This window comes from Bos grunniens, chromosome 5 (genome assembly GCF_055505025.1).
Source record: "Bos grunniens cultivar Pamir isolate PY7600 chromosome 5, Bosgru_T2T1.0, whole genome shotgun sequence".
In the NCBI taxonomy this organism is placed as follows: Eukaryota; Metazoa; Chordata; class Mammalia; order Artiodactyla; family Bovidae; genus Bos; species Bos grunniens.
In genome coordinates this window covers 40,603,849-40,625,669 of record NC_141169.1, presented here as the reverse complement: position 1 = coordinate 40,625,669, position 21,821 = coordinate 40,603,849, and the positions used below count along the sequence as shown (strand labels likewise).

Below are 21,821 nucleotides of genomic sequence, written 5' to 3'. Positions count from 1 at the left end.
GAAATAGAGCAGAAGACTGAGCAGGCACAATGAGATGATGTGAGCTCTAAAATGATGGTTCTAAACCAGGAACAATTTTTATTCCCAGGGAAATTTAGTCGTATTTGCAGGCATTTTTGGTTGTCACAGCTGAGAGGAGGTGGTGTATTATTGGTGTCTAGCACAGGTATGGCTAAACGTCCCAGAATGATGAGGACAATCCACAACAGAAAATTATCTCCACCAGACTGTCCATGGGTCAAAGTTGAGAAATGCTGTTCTCAAGGGAGATTAAAAAAAAAAAAAAGAAGACCATAATAAGCATGGTATGTTGGAAACAAGGAGAAGTTATATTATTTTGAACAGATGACAGTGCTGAAGACAAAGTAATGATAAGATATATAAAGATACATGAATCATTTTTCAAAATAGACTGAATGTATTTTGTGAATTGAAGACTCTGAAATTCTGATGAATGGTGGCAGAAAGAAATATGTAAAAATTCCCCTGACTTGGTTCTATGACCTACAAACAACTCAAAATGTCAGTTACCTCTGCCCAAATTGTTTCTCTACTAACATTAATTAATTGGAAAAGAGAACTCTATCATACCTCATCCTGTATGAATTTTCTCAAACTCCCTTTCACTACACTAAAAAGCCTACTTATACCATGTTTTCCATTTTCCCCCAGTAAACATGGAGGGAGGTAGGTTCCTATGCTCACTAGATGTATCTATACTTAGGCTGGCTTTTTCTGTATCATCACGCTTCCAGGGTAGAGATCATGCCAACTACAGTTATTCTCTAACAGACAGTTCCACAGTCTAGTCTTTAGGAACCATTTGTTGAAGATCATGCTCGGTTCAGTTCATTTGCTCAGTTGTGTCCAACTCTTTGCAATCCCTAGGACTGCAGCACGCCTGGCTTCCCTGTCCATCACCAACTCCCAGAACTTCATCTCATGTCCATTGAGTTGATGATGCCATCCAACCATCTCATCCTTTGTTGTCCCCTTCTCCTCCTGCCTTCAATCTTTCCCAGTATCAGGGACTTTTCTAATGAGTCATTTCTTCACATCAGGTGGCCAAAGTATTGGAGCTTCAGCTTCAGCATCAGTCCTTCCAATGAATAATCAGGACTGATTTCCTTTAGGATTGACTGGTTTGATCTCCTTGCAGTCCAGAGGACTCTCAAGAGTCTTCTCTAACACCACAGTTCAAAAGCATCAATTCTTCGGCACTCAGCTTTCTCATATCCATACATAACTACTGGAAAAACCATAGCTTTGACTAGACAGACCTTTGTTGGCAAAGTAATAAATAGAACTAAGCATATATGGCTGCAAGTCTTTATTCTTCAGAAATGCATTGGCTTGGAAAAATTTCCAAAAATTCATTCAAAATTAAAGTCCAATTTGTTTTACGTAAAACTCCTTGCATACTTAACAATCATTGGAGTAATTATTCTGGTTCTTTATGCTTGCAAAATATAGTGTGTATATAGAAATACATATATAAAATAAAAGGGAAAATAAGCATAAATTTTTGGTGTCTTAGGAATTTTATTTTATAATTTCATGTTGTTGATTTTGATGTTTTATTTATTATATCACACTAGAAATATACTATTTTGTCATTAGCTATCATATTCCCCCAAAATATAACATTTTTAAAATCTAGTTTTTGAAAACAGAACATTATCTAAAAGTCTAGAGTTCTGTTGTGGTTTTGCCCTTGACAAATTATATGACCTTCAGCAAAGCAGTCACTCTGAGCCTCAGGCTTCTCATCTGTCATATGAGGAAGTTGGGCCACAGCAGAAATTTTGAAAAACAGCAACAGAAGGCTTTTAGCAGTAGAATTCTTATCCCAAAGAAAAGTTAAATTTAAATTAGAACTCAAATAAATATTCAAGGTGAAGTTAAAATTACTCTGACTGAAGAAATTGTATGCACAATTTCTGAGAATCTGTGAGGATTTCACAGTTGTAGGAACCCAAAGACCTAACTGTAGGGTCTCTCACATCTTCCTATCCCAAAACACATCTTGTTCTGATCCCTTCTTTCTACCAAGCAATCCATGAAGGTTTTGGAACTCTGAGGCTAGTGGAAATCAATTCAAAAACCATACAAATTAAGTGTTCAAGGTTTTCTTTCAACTCTAAAATAGGGGTGCTAAACCTAAGGCTTTCAAGGTTTTGGCCATCATTTAAAATGCTTAGTAGACATTTCCTTCCTTGTGAATTTTAATTTAAAATGATCCAATTGATCAAAATTGAACACTTTAGCCATCAGAATAGCCAAATTTAGGGATAGTCAGTGTTCCATTGATCCTATAAGTACTGGGCAACATCTTAGTAGTTGTCCTACATGATTTCCCTAATATATTTAAGTGTGTCTATTTGTTATGACAATCATAAATTTTTTGTAAGCCCTATATTTTCAAGTTTTTTTTTTAACATTCAAACAAATTTAGAGCTGGTACATTACTTAAAATAACACTAACTTGAATAGGTTAATTATGCCATGTGTGAAAATGATTTTGTGATTAAGATAATAGCCTTACTTTTTTGGAGATTCAATTTAATGTTTTAAGAAATGAATTATAGTATCATAATTTATTTTTTAAGGGTTCAACACTAGATAGATACATAACTTGATACATAGATAAAAGCAAATATGGCAAGAAATTTGTAATTGTTGAATCTAATTGGTTAGTATATGGGTGGCCATGGTACTATTCTATTTTCTTATGCTTTAGTGTTTAGGTTAAAATTTAAATAAAAAAGAAAATAATAACATGTTGTATTTTTCCTGTTGTGAGAAAATATCCACTTTTACCTACTAAACTGTGAACCTAAATTCAAATGTTTGATCCATGAAGTACTGCTTTGGCAGCAGCCTAACTTGGTGAAAATAGGTTAATTATTGAGCCTTCTTTGTTGTTGTTGTCTGGTCATTAAGTTGTGTCCAAATCTTTTGTGACTCCATGGACTGTAGCCCACCAGGGCTACATTCTCTGTACATGGGATTTCCCAGGCAAGAATACCAGAATAGGTTGCCATTTCCTTCTCCAGGGGATCTTCCCAACCCAGGGAATGAACCTGGGTCTTCTGCTCGGCAGGCAGATTCTTTACCACTGAGCCGCCTGGGAAGCCTTCTACAAGTAGCTTAAATTAAAATCTCAAATCCCTTATCCATAAAATAGAAAGATTAACTATATCTCCCTGAACATTATACAAAAAATAAGAAAATATATTTAAAGTAGCAAGCCCATTGCCAAGCATCTAGCGTAGTGTGTGTGTGCTCAGTCATGTCTGACTCTTTGTGACCCTATGGACTGTAGACCACCGGGCTCCTCTGTCCATGGGAGTCTCCAGGCAAGGACAGTGGAGTGGGTTGTCATTTCCTCCTCCAGGGGAACTTCCTGGCCTGGGGAATGAACCCGAGTTTCCTGCATCTCCTGCATTGGCAGGCAGATTCTTCACCACTAAGCCAAGCATCTAAAGAGCCTTTAATAAATAAGTTAGATCAAATATTAATAGTTCACAGTAGCAATAGCAATGGCAGTAGCAATAGTAGAAGTTGTGCTAGCATTCTTAATAGTGGTGTTAGTGGCAGCAGAAGTAGTATCCTATTCACAGCAACAGTGGTAGCAGTAGTAGTGGTTGTAGTAAGAGTAGTGTTGTGTCCTCATCTCTAAAATAAAGTGAAGAATAGCACCTCTCTCCTAGGGTGGTGGTTGTAAATGAATTTTCACATGCAAAGTATTTGTATTAGCCTCTGGCACCTATAAAACCCTTACTAAATATTTGTTGTTGTGTTGATGATGGTGATGTTAAAGTTTGCAGTTGCATCTGACGAATTTGCTGCAGTTATCCTTTTTTTAACCTAGCAAGCCAAAAGTAAAAAAGAAAAATATTTTTCATAGATATAGCATGTTTTATACATATTTATTAATTTTCCTTATAGGTTTCTAAAATATTCTCTTTAAAGGCTCTGCTTTTGTCCAACCTTCTATATTTGTCTCTTCATTCTGAACTTCAATGTAACAAAATAGATATTTCTATAGAGACATTATGAGTTCTAAGCTTTATTCAGACCTTGTATATACATACCATTTAGCATATTTCTTTGTTCATTATGGTTAATTGAATTTGTTAATACAACTTAGTAATTCAGATTCATTTATACTACAGGAATGATTTTTCAAAGTTAGTTCACGGGAGAAGGGGAAGGAAGGAATGGGCATTTATATTTTGAAAGTCTTTTGACTTAAATTTGGGAAATTTCTCAGTGGTAAACCACATATACACTTTGGAACATCCCTGAGCTGTGCTATCACAATTTCCAGTATGTGATTCAACCCTCCTCATATGAAGGGAAGCATTTTGTAATTCAGCCAAGCAGCGGTTTGTAGTGAAAATATAGAGAGCATTCGTATCTAATTTGCGGCTAGAATGTGCTGAGATCCATGATCTTTACTTGCTTCGTAAGCGTTCTGTCAACCACTGAGAACCTCAACTTCTCCTGAGGTATGGAAAGCGCTAGCATCATTTATAAAAGCTTCAGCAAAGCTTTTGTACATACACAACTCGATTGGAAGTGATATAGTATATTTTTTCTTTGCTTTCCTTTTGAGGTGTTTCAACACCACACCTTCACCAAAAATAGACCAAATGAGAATAAATGTTAAAGTACCTTATTATTGTTTTATGTGAGTAAACCTATCATTAGCTGCTGCTGCTGCTGCTGCTAAGTCGCTTCAGTCCTCTCTGACTCTGTGCGACCTCATAGACGGCAGCCCACCAGGCTCCCCTGTCCCTGGGATTCTCCAGGCAAGAACACTGGAGTGGGTTGCCATTTCCTTCTCCAATGCATGAAAGTGAAAAGTGAAAGTGAAGTCACTGGATCATGTCCGACTCTTCACAACCCCATGGACTGCAGCCTACCAGGCCGCTCTGTCCATGGGATTTTCCAGGCAAGAGTACTGGAGTGGGGTGCCATTGCCTTCTCCGTATCATTAGCTACCCAAGTCCTAATGTTTAAAACAGGGCTGACATTTAAAGTGAGTTTAGCATTAAACTTTTAGAATAGTTTAATTAAAAGTTTTTAAGGAGTTAATTCTGAAGATTCAGTAAGTATAACTTTAATATGATATGTTAAGACATAAAATAGTTTGTGTTTTTCATTGCATGTGAAAAGTATAAAAAAAATGACCACATTATTCCTCTCAGAATTAAGTAAGTGAATATAAAGAAGCAATATGCTTCAAACTGAGATTTTGGGAGGAAATTATAGCAATTTCATTAAAAGAAGATTATTAGGTATATAGCATTCAAGTATTTTACAAAGAGTAGTTATGGTTCCACAATTTTTTAAGATTATTTTTGCCCTCATTTTTTTATTATAAGGTTGAATTTAAAAAAAAATTAATTTCTGAAGTGTTTTATTTTTAATTCCAATCTAATCACATAGCTCATTGAAATAGCCAGAGTTTAACAACAGGATTATCTTTCATTAGATGCATGAAGCAACCAAAGTAGTGAGTTCACATAATAAAAGCATATAATAGAGCTAAGTGCTTTTCACTTCATGCAAACATTATTCTTTCTAAAATATAGCTATTATCTTGTGTCATAATAGTGTTAAACTGTTTTATTTAATATCTTTTCATTACTGAATATTTAGTGTCAAAATTCAGTCTATTAAGGATGTAAAAGTACATTAGTCTGTTTTATAAATATATAGTGATTGATTATTTTTATTTTACTATAGTTACTTTACATTATTTTTTCTCACTAGAATTTTCTTGAAAAATATGTGCCAGTTAGTCTCTATGATGGCTCAAGAAAAACTCTTCTATTATTACCTTCCCTATATACACAATTTTACTCTGTATTTACTTCAAATATTTCTAAAAAGAGTTATAAATAATAAAATAATATTTATTTACTTCCTCTCTTAGATGAATTCTACTTAGTAGGAATATGAGGAGTTGGTTATGAGGAATTGGCCAACTACAAAGTTAGGCAAGTTCCCAAGACAATCTTCAGTTCTGAAACCAACTACAAGTTCCAAGAGTTGCCAAAACCACCCTCAACTTTGATTTTCTAGAAGTCCCTGAAAGCTATTATGCTTATGATGATAATTTATTACCTGAATGCTGCTGCTACTGTTTAGTCACTAAGTTGTGTCCGACTCTTTGCTACCCCGTGGAATAACATGCAGATTAAAATCAGCCAAGGGAAGAAGTGCATGGGGTGGAGTCCAGAAGATGTACCAAACACAGAGCTTCCCTTGTTCTCTCCCCTTGGAGTCAAGATGTGTTACTGTATCACTTTGGTGTGTGGCAGTATGCACAGAGTATTGCCAACCAGGGAGTCTTTCTTGAGTTTTGATGTCCAGAGATTTAGTTGGGGCTTAATCATATCGGCATTGATTGATTGCCCAAATATAATAGTTAATCTCAATCTCTAGGTTGATGATTACTACATGACTCAAAGCTGCTACTTGGAGAAGGAAATGGCAACCCATTCCAGTGTTCTTGCCTGGAAAAATCCCATGGACAGAGGAGCCTGGTAGGCTGCAGTCCGTGGGGTTGCTAAGAGTCGGACACCACTGAGCGACTTCACTTTCACTTTTCACTTTCATGCATTGGAGAAGGAAATGGCAACCCACTCCAGTGATCTTGCCTGGAGACTCCCAGGGACGGGGGAGCCTGGTGGGCTGCCATCTATAGGGTTGCACAGAGTCAGACAGGACTGAATCGACTTAGCAGCAGCAGCAGCAGCAGCAGCAGCAAAGCTGCTACTAGAAGTCACAATATTCATCTTTTGGGCATGGCCAGCCCCTACTCTAAAACTACACAGTTGCAGCTAATGGCCACCCTAAATTGCATGATTAGAATTGTTTAGTATGACCCAAGATAACCAGGCAGAGAAAGATACTAAAGATTACCTTCCAGAAGCTGAGGGAAAGGCAAACCTCTCTTTGTAAATTTGTGATTTGCATTACAAATTTGGCCTCTGTAAAGGCTTTTTTTTTTTTTTTTTGGTAGGCTTAATTCTTTACAACAGATATTGTCGTTGTTGTGTAATTGTTAAGTTGAGTCTGACTCTTTAGACCCCATGTACTAAAGCCTGCAAGGCTCCTCTGTCCACCAGATTTTCCAGGCAAGAATAATGGAATGGGTTGCCATTTCCTTCTCCAGGGGATCTTCCAAACTCAGGAATTGAACCCATGTCTCCTACAATATAGGCAAATTCTTTATCACTGTGCCACCAGGGAAGCCCCTACCACAGATACAGGTGGTTGTAAAACTTAGAGGTGTCCATTTTCTTATATGTCAACTGCATTCTTTCCTCTATAAATTTACATATTATTCCTAAAATGTTTATATTTACTCATGAAATTAGTTTTCAAATAATTTGAAATATAATATTAACTGACAGTTGATCTCATGAATATGACAGCAACAGTTGTTCTTAATTCAGGTATTTTATCTGATAATATGATCATTATCTTACCTGAAAAATCACAAGAAATTACTAAAAGAATTTATCAAAAACATTGTAGATAATAACTCTTTTAATTCATTTATTCCATATTTATTGGCTGAATTCCTCTTGTATGTCAGATATCACAATATGTAATTTGTATATAATAATAAATAAGTCCTAAATTCTTTCTCAAAGAATTACAATCTAGTAGAAGAAATTAAAAGCTAAACAATTAGAGTAGAAAGGAATAGTTACAATGAAAATATACAAGGGACAACTCCATAACTGGGACTTTGGATTCCAGAGGAGAAAGGAGCAGCTAACAACTAGAAGCTAACCAAGTGATAGAAGTGGGAAATGAGAGAATCCAGGCAATGGAAACAATATGTAAACAAAGGTCTGCAGAAAAGAGAACACATAGTAAAGTGTAAGTTACTGGGGTACAGGAAGTGGGAAAGGAAGTAGCAAGAATGTGTTTCATCCTGACACCAAAATAAGTCTCATCATGTGCTTACAAAATGCTGCAATTGTGATAGACTGTATGAATTTCCTATTCTAATTCTGCTTGTAGCTAAAAAGTAAGTACATATTATCTCAAGATTTGATGTCAGGAGTCTTAATAAGCATGTCGACTTGTCCATTCAGATGATGTACTTTTGGTCTTATGTTCCTGGCACTGCTGTGCTGGTGCTAGAGATACAGCACATGCAGCTGTATGTGAGTAACACAGGGATACAAAGCTGAATAAAATAGGGAAGGTTTTTCCTTCAGGGAAACCAACTTTAATCATATAATTGTATAAATATTTTACTGAAATGAGATATATAATTTCACATTAAGTAAATTGTGCTATGGCAAAACATAACAACAGAAAGTAGAAAGACTGCCTTAGGGAAATGACTTGAACTGAATCTGGTCAGGGACGGTAAATGTTATTTCGGTGAAGGTGGGGAGAGGGTAGGATATAAGGGGACCAAATCCAGGAGAGGAAACACTTTGGAGAACAAGGGATAAGAGATAACAAGATACATTAAGCCTTAAAAAGGGAATGTTCTGGAAAGCAGAGTGTAAGTGAAATGGTGGCACTTGGTGAGCTGGAATATTGGACAGAATTTAGAGAATGGATCCAGGTTGACCATCATACCACTTACAGCTTTTATTCCAAGAAGGGGAATATTTTTAAAGGTTTTTGTTTGTTTTTATAGAAAGGGATGCTTTGATCATATTTGCATTTTTAAAAGGTCACTGTGGGTGCCAAATGGAGAAGAGAATAAATAGGAACTGGGTGGAGGTCATGACCAAATAGGATATAGTAGTTCAGTGACCCACTCCAGTGTTCTTGCCTGGAGAATCCCAAGTATGGGGGAGGTTGGCGGGCTTCTGTCTATGGGGTCACACAGAGTTGGACACGACTGAAGTGACTTAGCAGCAGCAGCAGCAGCAGCAGTTCAGTGACGGATATTGGTAGCTTGGACAAAGGCAGAGGAATGGTGATGAAGAGAAAGGGATAAATCCAATAATTCATATGATGGAATTGAAACTGAAGAAGAGAAAGGGTTGAGAGTTTTCTCAAAATTTCTGGAAAATGTGCTGTCACAGATGACAAGAAAAGTTGAGTTTTGGGGGACAGAAGGTCAAATGCTATCAGAAATCATGCAAAATGAGTTTAAGAAGCAGGAACCAGCTTGAAATGGATCAAGGAGTAAGGTAAATAAATGGCAAAAGCTAAAAACAGAAAGTCGGGTTTTGATAATTAGGTATGGTCAGGATGCAAGCAATCATACAGGAATTAAGTAGCTCAACATAAAGAAAGAAGAATAGTTGATTGTTTCTAGAGGAAACAAGAAAGAGCAGTCAGAGGTAAGATATGGGACTGGGAACAAACGCCAACAAGATGGCAGGGAACTGGGAGAAGTAAAGGTCACTGAGAAATCCTCAATTAAAGTATGACCTATAGGACTTTTAAGAATAGAAATATGTATTGGATGATAATTGCTCTACTTTGTGGGATACAACCAATTCCTTGAACTTCAACTCTCCTGTAAACCTACTTTACTAGGGGAAGCATTGTGTTAGTAGGTTTCAAGGCAAAATAGAGAAAGGGTTGGTCCAAGGCTCCTTAATATAGCAAAAAAAAAATAAATGGACAAGAGAACAGAGGGAAAGAAATCCCCTACCTTAGGACTGCACAGAAATCTTGAAATCTGAATTTTTACCCAATTTAGACCTCAAGGGGCAGGAAGATCTACAACTAACATGAAATTGTATTATCTGTAGCTGTGTTTTTACTGAAACTGGCTAAGAGCAAGGAATAAGGTGTGTGGCCACTGACCAGATATTTATATGAAGTTAGCAGTATTCTGTTACAATCAATTGAATCAATCTGTTCTGATTATAACTAAATTCTTAATTAATCTTATTAATCAAGCAAGGATTGCAACCCAAATACTTTCTAAGACCAGCAGGAAATTTAATATGTAAAGGGCCCACTGGCAGAACCAATGGTGAAGCAGAGCATTCATTTTACATACAGTCATTAAATAATCAGAATTTAAAATTTGCAAGTATGTCGTATAAAAGAAACAATGCCTTCATGAAAAACTGACTTAACCATTAGTTTTTCATCCTTTTATCTATCTGGATATCTATGATCGCAATAGTAAATCAATATTTTTGATTCGCTAGAAAACCAAATGTCTGTTTAAAAATTGAATTTTCTGTATTTGTCTTTTAAGAGGATATTTGGAGATAATGAGTATGGACTATGTTATGCTCCTCCTAACCAAACAAACAAAGTAACTATAGTTAAATTACTTGGATGCTCTGTCTAACTTTTGTCTTTAATAAAATGTACAAATTAGGACTCATCTCATAGAACTGTCCACAGAAGAGAATGGAATGAGAAAAGCTGTACAGAGGAGACTTTTGATAAATATTAGCTATTTTTAGAAATTGCATTGAAATGGTACCTTGTCATTCACAAGCAAAATTCCTTTAAGCCTTTCTCAAAAAATATGTTAAACACTATTCTAAGCACTGGGCATAGAGCAGTGAACGAGACAAAAATCCTTCCCCACATGGAGCTTATATTTTGGCCCAAATGGAACATGTTAGTAGAATTGTCCATTTTAACATTTTCTACACACGTTCATTATCATTGTAAAATGAACGGTGACACATCTTGAAATTAATAATTCTTCGTAGCCAAAGAGCATGTATGTATCCTCATTGATATTCAACATCAATATCAAGTTTCATCCTGTGGGTTTTCTCAAAAGGACCTCTGATTATAAGAATAATGGGATGCTAAAGACATTAGAGCTAAAATGGACCTTAAGTCATTCACTCTATTTTTCGCTTCAGATACTGAAGACCAGAAGTTTAAGTAACATAAGAACACACTGTCAGTACATCCAAAAGAGATGCCTTTTAATGAAAATGGTTGCATTTTGTTAGGGGAAAATGTACCTCTCATATGCTAAATACCACTTAATTGGTGAAAAAGTTACTGATTTGAATGACTGCTGTTTTTGCCGACAGCTGGATTCCAATGGGGAGCTGCTCATCCGAAATGCCCAGTTGAAACACGCTGGGAGGTACACGTGCACAGCTCAGACAATTGTAGACAATTCTTCAGCCTCTGCTGACCTTGTTGTGCGAGGTAAGAGTTTCGACATTTTAGAATCATAAAACCAAAGCTATTTGACTTGCATAAATATGTATAATTTTCTGGTAACTCTGGTACGAATTCTTATATATTTAGAGTCTCAATCTTTGAGAACAGCTCTTCACCCATGCCTAAGACTGATTTATGCCAGACAAGTAGTAAACAAAACTGATTTTGTTTGTTTTACTAACTACATATCTTCTAGAAACTTATACCACATACCTCCTACTAAACGTTTGTGCTTTTAAACCTAGTACTTACCAGAAGTTCTCAGTTTCTGCTAATACTTCTCGTGTTTGAACAGCATGTTTCCTTTTTTAATCTTTTATGGAAAAAAAAATATACTGATGACGTTTATTTATAACCTTAATTGTTTTTTTTAATTAATTTATTTATTTTAATTGGAGGTTAATTACTTTACAATATTGTAGTGGGTTTTGCTGTACATTGACATGAATCAGCCATGGGTGTAAATGTGTCCCCCCTCCTGAACCCTCTTCCCACCTCCCTCCCCATCCCATCCCTCAGGGTCCTGCCAGTGCACCATCCCTGAGCACCCTGTCTCATGCATTGAACCTGGGCTGTTTCACATATGATAATATACATGTTTCAATACTACCCTCTCAAATCATCCCACCCTCTCCTTCTCCCACAGAGTCCAAAAGACTGTTCTTTACATCTGTGACTCTTTTGCTATCTCTCATATAGGGTCATCATTATCATCTTTCTAAATTCCATATATATATGCATTAGTATACTATATTGGTGTTTTTCTTCAGACTTACTTCACTCTGTATAATATATAACCTCAATTGTTAACACATTTGCCACTATCATCTTAGAATAAAAAATGATTTTACAGGTATCATGTTTCTATTTGTTGCTGATTTTCAAACCTGTGCTTTTGTTCTTATAAATGATTGAGAATGTGCTTGGATATATGCTTATTGAAAATCCCACCACTTTGCTACTGATCTCTGCTGTATAGCTATGAGGCCAGCTCAAAACCTGCCTCACTTTACTTAAAATCATTCATCTGCTCTTCACACTGTCTAAAGAATGAAGACCATTCCTTTTAGCTAAGCACCTGAGAAGTTCCATACTGTGTGGTGACCTAGGCCTGTTTAGCTTTAATCTCTCACCATTCCTGCTGACCAACTAGTCCACAGAAATATCCTAAGATTTTTACCTCTGTTCCTTGGTTCACAACATTCCTTCCACATCCTGTTTTCATTGCTTGTTGCCCAAGTCTTATCCATCCTTTAAGGTGAGGTGAAAGTTGCTCAGTCTAGTCTGACTCTTTGCGACCCCATGGACTATACAGTCCATGAAATTCTCCAGGACAGAATACTGGAGTGAGTAGCCTTTCCCTTCTCCAGGGGATCTTCCCAACCCAGGGATTGAACCCAGGTCTCCCACATTGCAGGCAGATTCTTTACCAGCTGAGCCACAAGGGAAGCCCTCCATCCTTCAAAGATTAGCTCAAAAGTACAAAACTCATAAGTCATTTTTTGATGTCCTAAATATTAACCCTCTTTTCTAAACTCGGTAACAATAACTATTTTGTTGAATGAGTTTTATAGCAATTTGTGCATATGAGTTATCTCCTCTACTAAGTTGTGAAATTCACATAAGTGTTTTTATTATTAATAATATTTAGTGAGATGCAGAATTCTATTTCATAACTTCATAGTTCTCTTTTTCCCTCTGTCTCAATAGCATGTTAACATTTTTATTTTTCCACACTTTACGTACTAAAATATTTATTGACCATGATCCAACCAGTCCATTCTGAAGGAGATCAGCCCTGGGATTTCTTTGGAAGGAATGATGCTAAAGCTGAAACTCCAGTACTTTGGCCACCTCATGCGAAGAGTTGACTCATTGGAAAAGACTCTGATGCTGGGAGGGATTGGGGGCAAGAGGAGAAGGGGACGACAGAGGATGAGATGGCTGGATGGCATCACTGACTCGATGGACCTGAGTCTCAGTGAACTCCGGGAGTTGGTGATGGACAGGGAGGCCTAGTGTGCTGCAATTCATGGGGTCGCAAAGAGTTGGACACAACTGAGCTACTGATCTGATCTGATTGTACTTTTCATCAGTTTTTGCATAATCAGATAAATTATTAGTAACTGAGATGATACACATGGTTTTTAATATTACCCATACTAAATCCAGATCAAAAATATAATTTCAGTCAATCTCATATATGTCCTGCATTTTCCTCTAGAGCAAAGGTAGTATGGAGTCCCCCAGTCTCACTGAGCAAATATTGAAAACACTTATTCCAGTTAAATATATTCTTCTTTAGAGTATTAGAAGTCTAGCTGAAATTTCTTTATCCAAATAAACCTAGGTATTTATTACACACAACCCTCATTGAAAATTAATTAAACTCCAAGGCTACAAAATGTTAAATTCAATAAAGTTCCTATAGTTTCAATATTTCCATTTTGTTTTCTTGGACATCTGTCTGAGAGTTATCTGGGAGAGGAATTATTCACTGTTTTTACTAGTCAGACAACTTGCTGCTAAGCTGCTTCCAAGGATAGCCTATGTTTTCATTTAATTGACTTTGTTTGCATGTTAAATGATTATTATTAGCATTGCAATAAGTGTGCTAAGTCACTTCCCCTGTGTCCAACTCTTTACGACCCTATGGACTGCAGCCTGCCACTGCACTGCAGACTGCACCCTGTCCATGGGATTCTCCAGGCAAGAATACTGGAGTGGGTTGCTGGGTTCTCCTCCAGGGATTCTTCCTGACCCAGGGATGGAACTTATGTCTCTTACGTCTCTTGAAATTGGCCGGCAAGTTCTTTACCACTAGCACCACCTGGGAAGCCCTATCACAATAGGGGTTATATTATAATATATGTACATCAGTGTCTTCATATAACTTAGATGTTGTTGTTGTTTAGTCACTAAGTCATGCCATACTCTTTGCAGCCCCATGGATGGTAGCCCACCAGGCCCCTCTGTCCATGGGATTTCCCAGACAAAAATACTAGAGTGGGTTGCCATTTCCTTCTCCAAGGCATCTTTCTAACCCGGAGATCAAACCCCTGTCTCCTGAACTGACAGGCGTATTCTTTATAGATGAGCCATCAAAATTGCAGTAAACTCCTGGAATGCTGAGGGAAGAATAAGTTTTGCAGATATAGTTGAAGAATATTAATAATCTTGACCACTCACACTAAGTAATTAATAATCATCATAGTGTGTATTTTTTATAAAAGTAAAAACCAGTATAAAAATGTATAGCAGTTATTATGTGAAAATATAAGTTTTTACTTCTAAAGCCTTTTAGTTCTAAGAAAAATAACATAAAACAATGGAAACTGAGTTCCTGCACTATAACAGAATGTTAAAAAAACTATAGCCTGGTGGGTTACAGTCCATGGGTTGCAAAGAGTCAGACACAACTGAGCGACCAAGCACAGCACAGCACAGATAAAAAGAATTGCTTCAGTTCAGTTCATTCACTCAGTCGTGTCCGACTCTATGCGACCCCATGAATCGAAGCATGCCAGGCCTCCCTGTCCATCACCAACTCCCAGAGTTCACTCAGACTCACACCCATTGAGTCAGCGATGCCATCTAGCCATCTCATCCTCTGTTGTCCCCTTCTCCTCCTGCCCCCAATCCCTCCCAGCATCAGCGTCTTTTGCAATGAATCAACTTTTCCCATGAGGTGGCCAAAGTACTGGAGTTTCAGCTTTAGCATCATTCCTTCCAAAGAACACCCAGGGCTGATCTCCTTTAGAATGGACTGGTTGGATCTCCTTGCAGTCCAAGGGATTCTCAAGAGTCTTCTCCAACACCACATTTCAAAAGCATCAATTCTTCGGCACTCAGCTTTCTTCACAGTCTTAGCATTGATAAAAGACAGTCTTAGCGTTGATAAGGGAGAAGGCAATGGTACCCCACTCCGGTACTCTTGCTTGGAAAATCCCATGGACAGAGGAGCCTGGTGGGCTGCAGTCCATGGGGTCGCTGGGGGTCCGACACGACTGAGCGACTTCACTTTCACTTTTCACTTTCATGCATTGGAGAAGGAAATGGCAATCCACTCCAGTATTCTTGCCTGGAGAATCCCAGGGACAGGGGAGCCTGGTAGGCTGCCATCTATGGGGTCGCACAGAGTCGGACATGACTGAAGCGACTTAGCAGCGGCAGCAGCAGCATAATCATTCTCCAAATTTCATTATTAATAAGATATTCATTTTGCATCAATAAAAATTTGAAATTCAAATAGTCAGATGCATTTCTGCATAGCTTTTGTCAAAAATATATATAAAGTAAACCTTCAGATATGATTTATATATTTATATCATGGAATATAGAATTAAAGTTTTCCTTATTTCCTAAAATAATGATGAGTAATGACATAGTATGACTTTAGTAATATTGTTTACCCACCTCATTATGTTTTTTTATTTAGTCTAGGAAATCATAACCTGGAATCCAGTGATAGGCTTCAAGTGGCCTATGGATCTCCTGAAGTTAAATGGAAAATTCAATGAGTATCTAGATTGTCCTGGGAAGAGAATTTATCACTTTCATTAAATTTCCACAGCCAGCAAAGACCCAAAAGGCCACTTTTAGCTAAAAGACCAAGGAATTTAATCTATTATTCTTTTTACCTCATCTAGACCAAGATTCTCAAAAAAAGAAAACCTAAGGGATTATTTTTCACCTCATGCTAATAAAAAACTAATGAATTTTATGTAGTGAGGTCTAATAGCACATTTAGATTATAAATTGCTTTCAATCAGTTTTCTTTCAAATTTTCAAGAATATATCTGTCTATAAATATATTAACCATGCTATATATTAGACAATATATAAGAGCTTGCTAAATCTGAGGTAAATTAATGCCCAACGGCTTAGATGGTAAAGAATCTGCCAGCAATGCAGGAGACCCTGGTTTGATCCCTTGGTCAGGAAGATCCCTTGGAGAAGGGACTGACTACCCACTCCAGCATTTTGCCTGAGGAATTCCATGGACAGAAGAGCCTGGTGGGCTACAGTCCATGGGGTCTCTGAGTTGGACACAACCAAGTGACTAATGCACACACACAGTGCTAATTCACACTCAGATATCAGTGATCTGAACTGACGTTTCTAAAATTATGAGAATATCAGTGCTGTGAGAGGGACAGTGAACAGATTAGAGGGGAAACTAATTTCCTCTTATGATCACTGAGAAAAAAAATTTGACAATATATCCATCATAGTACACATACACTATTATGCCTTATCAGAGGGCTTAAACAAAAGTAGAAATATTCAGGGATAATTTGGAAAATGTGGATCTTTTAGCTTATGTTCTCTTGCAGTAAATTAATACATAGTGAAAATTTTGTATCCCCCTTATATTCTATGTGTGTGTGTGTGTGTGTGTGTGTGTGTGTGTATTTGCCAGTTTGGATGGGTGGTTGTGCAGGTAAAGCCTGATGAAAATTTGAATAAGAGTGAAAAATGTATTGTAAGCTTGTGCCTTTCATCATCATTTTTAAATTGAGTTTAGAATGGAGGCAGTGAATTAGTTAAATATGAATGTTTCTAAATATAAAACTGAAATTAAATATAGAAAAACACATAGCTGAAGGAAAATGTAACATTAGATCTGCTTTTGTAGGACTTTTTTACCCAGAGGTAACTCACTTCCCCACTTATCCATTTAAGGTTTGTTAGAACTGAGAAATAAAGAAGACAATAGCAATTGTTGTCAACTGAAAACAATATAGAAAATGGCCCAATAATCGAATATAAGCCATTGTCATTCTGTAGCAGTCATAAGTGTTTACATGTAAAAACCTGTAGAACTTCAATTGCTTTACCCACTAGTTAAGTCCACAGATGCTCAAGGAAAAGAGACCATAAAAGTGACACACATTGCCTATTTCTCCAGTTATACAAGCAATTTCAAGTTATGAGGTAGTACTGGCCATGTAATTTTCACCTTTGATGTCCAAAACTGCATTTTATACTAGTTCTATCCTTTCAGTTTGGAAATATTTCTCTTAGTATTTCTATAGTGTTGACATTATTCTTGTAAAAGCAACCTTTATTTAAACAATGTTGTCCTGAAAGCCCAATATATAGAATTCAAGCTGCCGTGACTGAAAGAAATGAAAACTTTTTTTTTTTTTGGCAAAGTGTTCATTCACTGTTCTAAAAACTCACTAGAAACACAAAACATTTTAGATAAGTCAGTAAACATTCTTCATCAGAGCCCAGGCAAATGTAAAGGAATACCATCTCTGAAATAGCATTCAACACAGCCTTTTAGGATTCCAACAAATTTAGATAAATCAAATACTGAACTATGTCAAAAATGACAAGCCATAAAAATGAATCAGGGAGAATTAAAAACAAAACAATAAAGTCTAGAGTCCATCAGAGACTCTCATCATCAGAATAAGAATAAAAATAATCATGCTTAAATCTTTAGACAAATAAGAGAGAAAATGATAAAAATGAGTTGGAAATAAGATACTATGAAATGAAGCAGTTTGGGGGAAAAAAGAACTACAAACAATAAACAATCATTGGAAATTTAAAATAAATCATTGGATGGGTTAAATAACAATTACAGACAAATTAAGAAAAGATTAGGGACAGCGTTCATAGCAGTTTTCTTCATGATAGTCCAACACTGGAAACAAATACTCTTAAACATAAGAGCGGTTAAACAAACTGTAATATACTAGTACTGTGGACTACTATTCAGAAATAAGAATAATAATCTAGTGATGTGTGCCATTTGGCTATATCTCAAATGAATGCTGCATGGAAAGCAGCCAATTTGCATACTCTATGACTCCATTTATTTAGCATTTTTGAAATGAAAATTATAGAGATGGAGACTAGATTATCAGTTGTTATGACTTAAAGAGATTAGAAGAAGGGGAGTAGTTGTAGCCATAAAAATGTAGTGCAGGGAATCCTTATAATCAGATTGTTCTGTATCTTAACTCTGGTCATGGTCACTGAAGTCTACACATGTGATAAAACTAAAAGTTTCTTAGAAATAAGCAAGCACACAGACACACAAACTAGTGAAATCTGTACTACAAGTTTGATGGATAGTATCAATGTCAGTTTTCTGGTTGTGCTAATATATTTAGTTAGGCAAACTGCTGTGGTGAGTAAATGAATGAAGGATATTCAGGACCTTCCTTCATTAATAGTCACAATTGCATGTGAATCTATAATTTCTCCAAAAATTTTTAACAAAAAAAATCAATAAACATAAAACACACTGAAAATATAAAGAAAATATGTACATGTTTTCTCTTTTTTCAAAAATAGCATAATATTACTAGGAAGCGTAGATTACGGCATACCCAGAAGTAATGTTTGAACAAGTGGCAGCTACTAAACTGCCTTCTGAGGAAGTTGATCCAAGCCTGGGAAGGACTGAGTTGGGCTGCAGCTTTGGCACCAGGGTTGAATTACCAAAGGCAGTAGAGGAGAATGTGTTGCCTGCATCTTTACCCAGAACCCTCCTCCACTCTTTTCCCCTATGCATTACTGTATTCTTTTCAAATAAGTATTGGATGTATTTTTAAAGAATGTCATTATGGAGGGCATCAAATTATACCATTCCAGAGTAGCCAAATGTTTAAACCTGGCCTGAGTTGGCAAGTCTCTTTTTTTAATAAAACTACACAATGCTCATGATGAAGTGGTCTTTAAATGGTTTTCAGAAATTATTGTTCTAGAGAATTCATGGAAAATGGTTTGAAAGTCGTTTTGTTTATCGAATAGATAAAGACATTTGAAATGTGTTTCAGAAAGATAATAAGATCCTCTTTTCCTCCAGTTTATCCTGTGCAAACCAAATAGAAGTCTCAACAAATAACTGAAAAAACACTTATGAATATTTGGCTAGAAGTCAAGGAAGGGAGCTCTGATGTAAGGACAGGAATGTTATGGGAATGGAAGAAGGCAGTTCAGGTGGTGAGAAAAGAGTTAACTCCAGGTGGTTTTCCCTCACCCTTATATAATTTTAGCACAACTGAACTTTAAGCACTAAATCACACCAAGGAAGATAATCAGCTTCAAAAACTCTAAAGTTAATCAAGAACCACTCAATCTATGTATCAACAGTAAGTAAAAAAAAGAGATACAAAATAAGATGAAATATTCCTCAGCTAGAGCTAATATAAAATGATATGATAAAATATAACTAATATAAAAATGAAGATAACTTTTATAAGAGATTGTAATACCATTCTTGGTATTATGACATTTAAAGTAATTTGTAGATAATTTTAGTGAATTATTTTTCTGTTAGAGCACACACTGACCTCAATTTAAAATAATATTGTATTAGTGAAAGAGGCAATTTCAGAATAAAACTTTAAAACACAGGCATGTATGATATAGCCAAGGGGATTTAGAACTCAAACAAATTGTTTAATAGCTAAAAGACCTTTATAGTCTAAAATTATTTTTAGTTCAAAAAACAGCTATTTTTAGGCTTCTTATATAAGAAACCAAATCAAGATGATTGATACAATTTTCCATTTTGTTATTGTTTTTGTAATAAAGGTTGTACTTAATAGGTCCATAAAAGTGTAATTCAGGTTGCTTCATCAAGTGAGTTTTGGTGCACAACAGCCCTGTTGTTTTTAGCAATTAAATATGTTTCTAGAGGACTTAATGCTTTTCAGTTAAAAGAAAAAAGTGTCATTTATAAGGAAAGGTTTCTCAGGATTCATTTGACAGCACTTTGGGGAACATTTATGTAGCTTGCCAAGGTTAAATTCTCTTTTATGAGTGCACTTTTGGACAATATTCAAAAATGGACCATAATATTAGGCCACAAAAGCAAGAAATTAGGCTTTGACATCTGTGTTTTACTACTTTCCATGGCATTTCTGCTGTATTAATAAATATCCTTGGTAGTGCTACCAACTGTTAGCACCCTCCTGACACCTGGCTGAACATAATGTTTGTCACTAAAATTGAAAAAATAGAAAATGCAGTCATGATTATTCTTTTCATATCTGCCCCCCATTTTTATATCTTAAATACCATATTAAACAACATTTCTTAATACAAGGCTGAGATTAAAAAACAAACAAAAGATAAAAAGACTTTGATTCTCCAAAACTTTTAGTTTGAATCTCAATACTAACCTATGCTATGTGAAATTTGGAAATGTTTTGGAAAAAGAATAACTGGAGTTAAAGTGGATAATATAAAACTATGCAAACTATTGAATCCCCAAGTCAAGTTTGTATTTTTATATTAGAAGTTTACATGCATAGTTTTATGTAGATTTTTATTTAGACAAGAATATTATGTGTGTGCGTATTTCTACTTTATTTCTAATGTCAAAATACAGTTGCAGAATGGAAATGAATGTAAGTAAGATGTCATCTTTATTTGATGTAATCCCCTGAAGTTTTTATTACTTGGCCTAATGACACGGTTACCAGATTCTTTCTTAAGGAGGTCATTTTGGTTGATGACTAGCTCACTTTTAAATTCTGTGTTGGTTAAGTTAAGCTAATATGGTCAAATAAATAACCTGATGGAAGCTGGCAATATAATTTTTAGTCTGAATAATACTGCTGTATTTTTAACAATCATAATAGTTGGCTAAGTCTTTTCTACAGAAAATGCCCTTGGGTATTTATTATTTCCAGATGTTCTGTTAGCAGAGTTCACATCCAAAGCATACTCTCTTTGCTATCCAGACAAACTTAATTTTGAACTATTTACTTGGAGACGTTGTTCCAGATTCATTAGTACTGTTTCTTAAAAAAAACATGAAATAAACATTTTCTTTGTTTGAGATAAAAGGGGTCTAATGGCCCTGTTATTAGAAAAGCATGCACTAAAATTACATTTTTTTCCCTTCTAACTTCTTCAGAGTAGCTACATGAAATACCTGCATTTATCTTAAAGCTGGAATATACAATTTCAAATCTAGAATTAGTCCTAGAGGTCATCTAGACTGTTCCCATCCCTTTTTACTACAAAATTTAGATTTCAAGAGAGACTTGCCTTGAATTACCCATGTATTTTGTGACAATTATCTTGGAACCTCAATTCAATTTTCTGATAATAGATGTCTTTCAGATAGTAGGAATAAATAAAATCTATAGTTAATTTCTAAAACTTTTGTACCTAAGGTTTTAAAATTTTAATACTTTAATACTCTAAAATGTTCAATAGTTAATTTGGTATAATAGCCAGAAGACTACCAAGTCTGTTGTAGAACTGCTACTACGAAAGTTACTGATTGCAGTTCTGCTCTGCTCACTTTCCCATTATTGTCCAGCACATGCTAATAAATAGTGGTTGGGGTTTTAAACATCAAGGGAAAAATAAAGCCAGAGACATTTATTTTAAAAGGTTGAATTACCTCCTCTTGGGTTATTTAATGTTGTATTTGTATGGTTAACTCAGGAACCTTGGCTATTTGTGAAAGCGGATGGAAAATGAGACTGCCGTCAAGTTAAAAGTTAGTGGAACTCTTGGTGTTTAATCAGGATTTAGACTTCTGCAGTATCTGGCATAAATATTCACACTGTGTTCAAGAATTCCAATATTCAAATTATTAAATAACCAAATGTGGGTTTATGTTCAAAATTATTATTTAAGCATGGCATGCCTTAATTAATTCAAAAGGACTTTTACATTAA

At 35.8% G+C, this 21,821-nt stretch overlaps 1 protein-coding gene across 5 annotated transcripts in view; it reads left to right on the top strand.

Moving 5' to 3' along the window:
* The window catches only part of CNTN1 (contactin 1), a 420,540-nt gene that overhangs the window by 283,393 nt on the left and 115,326 nt on the right, over positions 1 to 21,821 (top strand). For all 5 annotated transcript variants that reach the window (XM_086403896.1, XM_086403897.1, XM_086403898.1 and 2 more), the window contains one exon: positions 11,022 to 11,142. In XM_086403896.1, the coding sequence (XP_086260022.1) occupies positions 11,022 to 11,142 (121 nt within the window). The remainder of the gene's footprint in view (positions 1 to 11,021; positions 11,143 to 21,821) is intronic.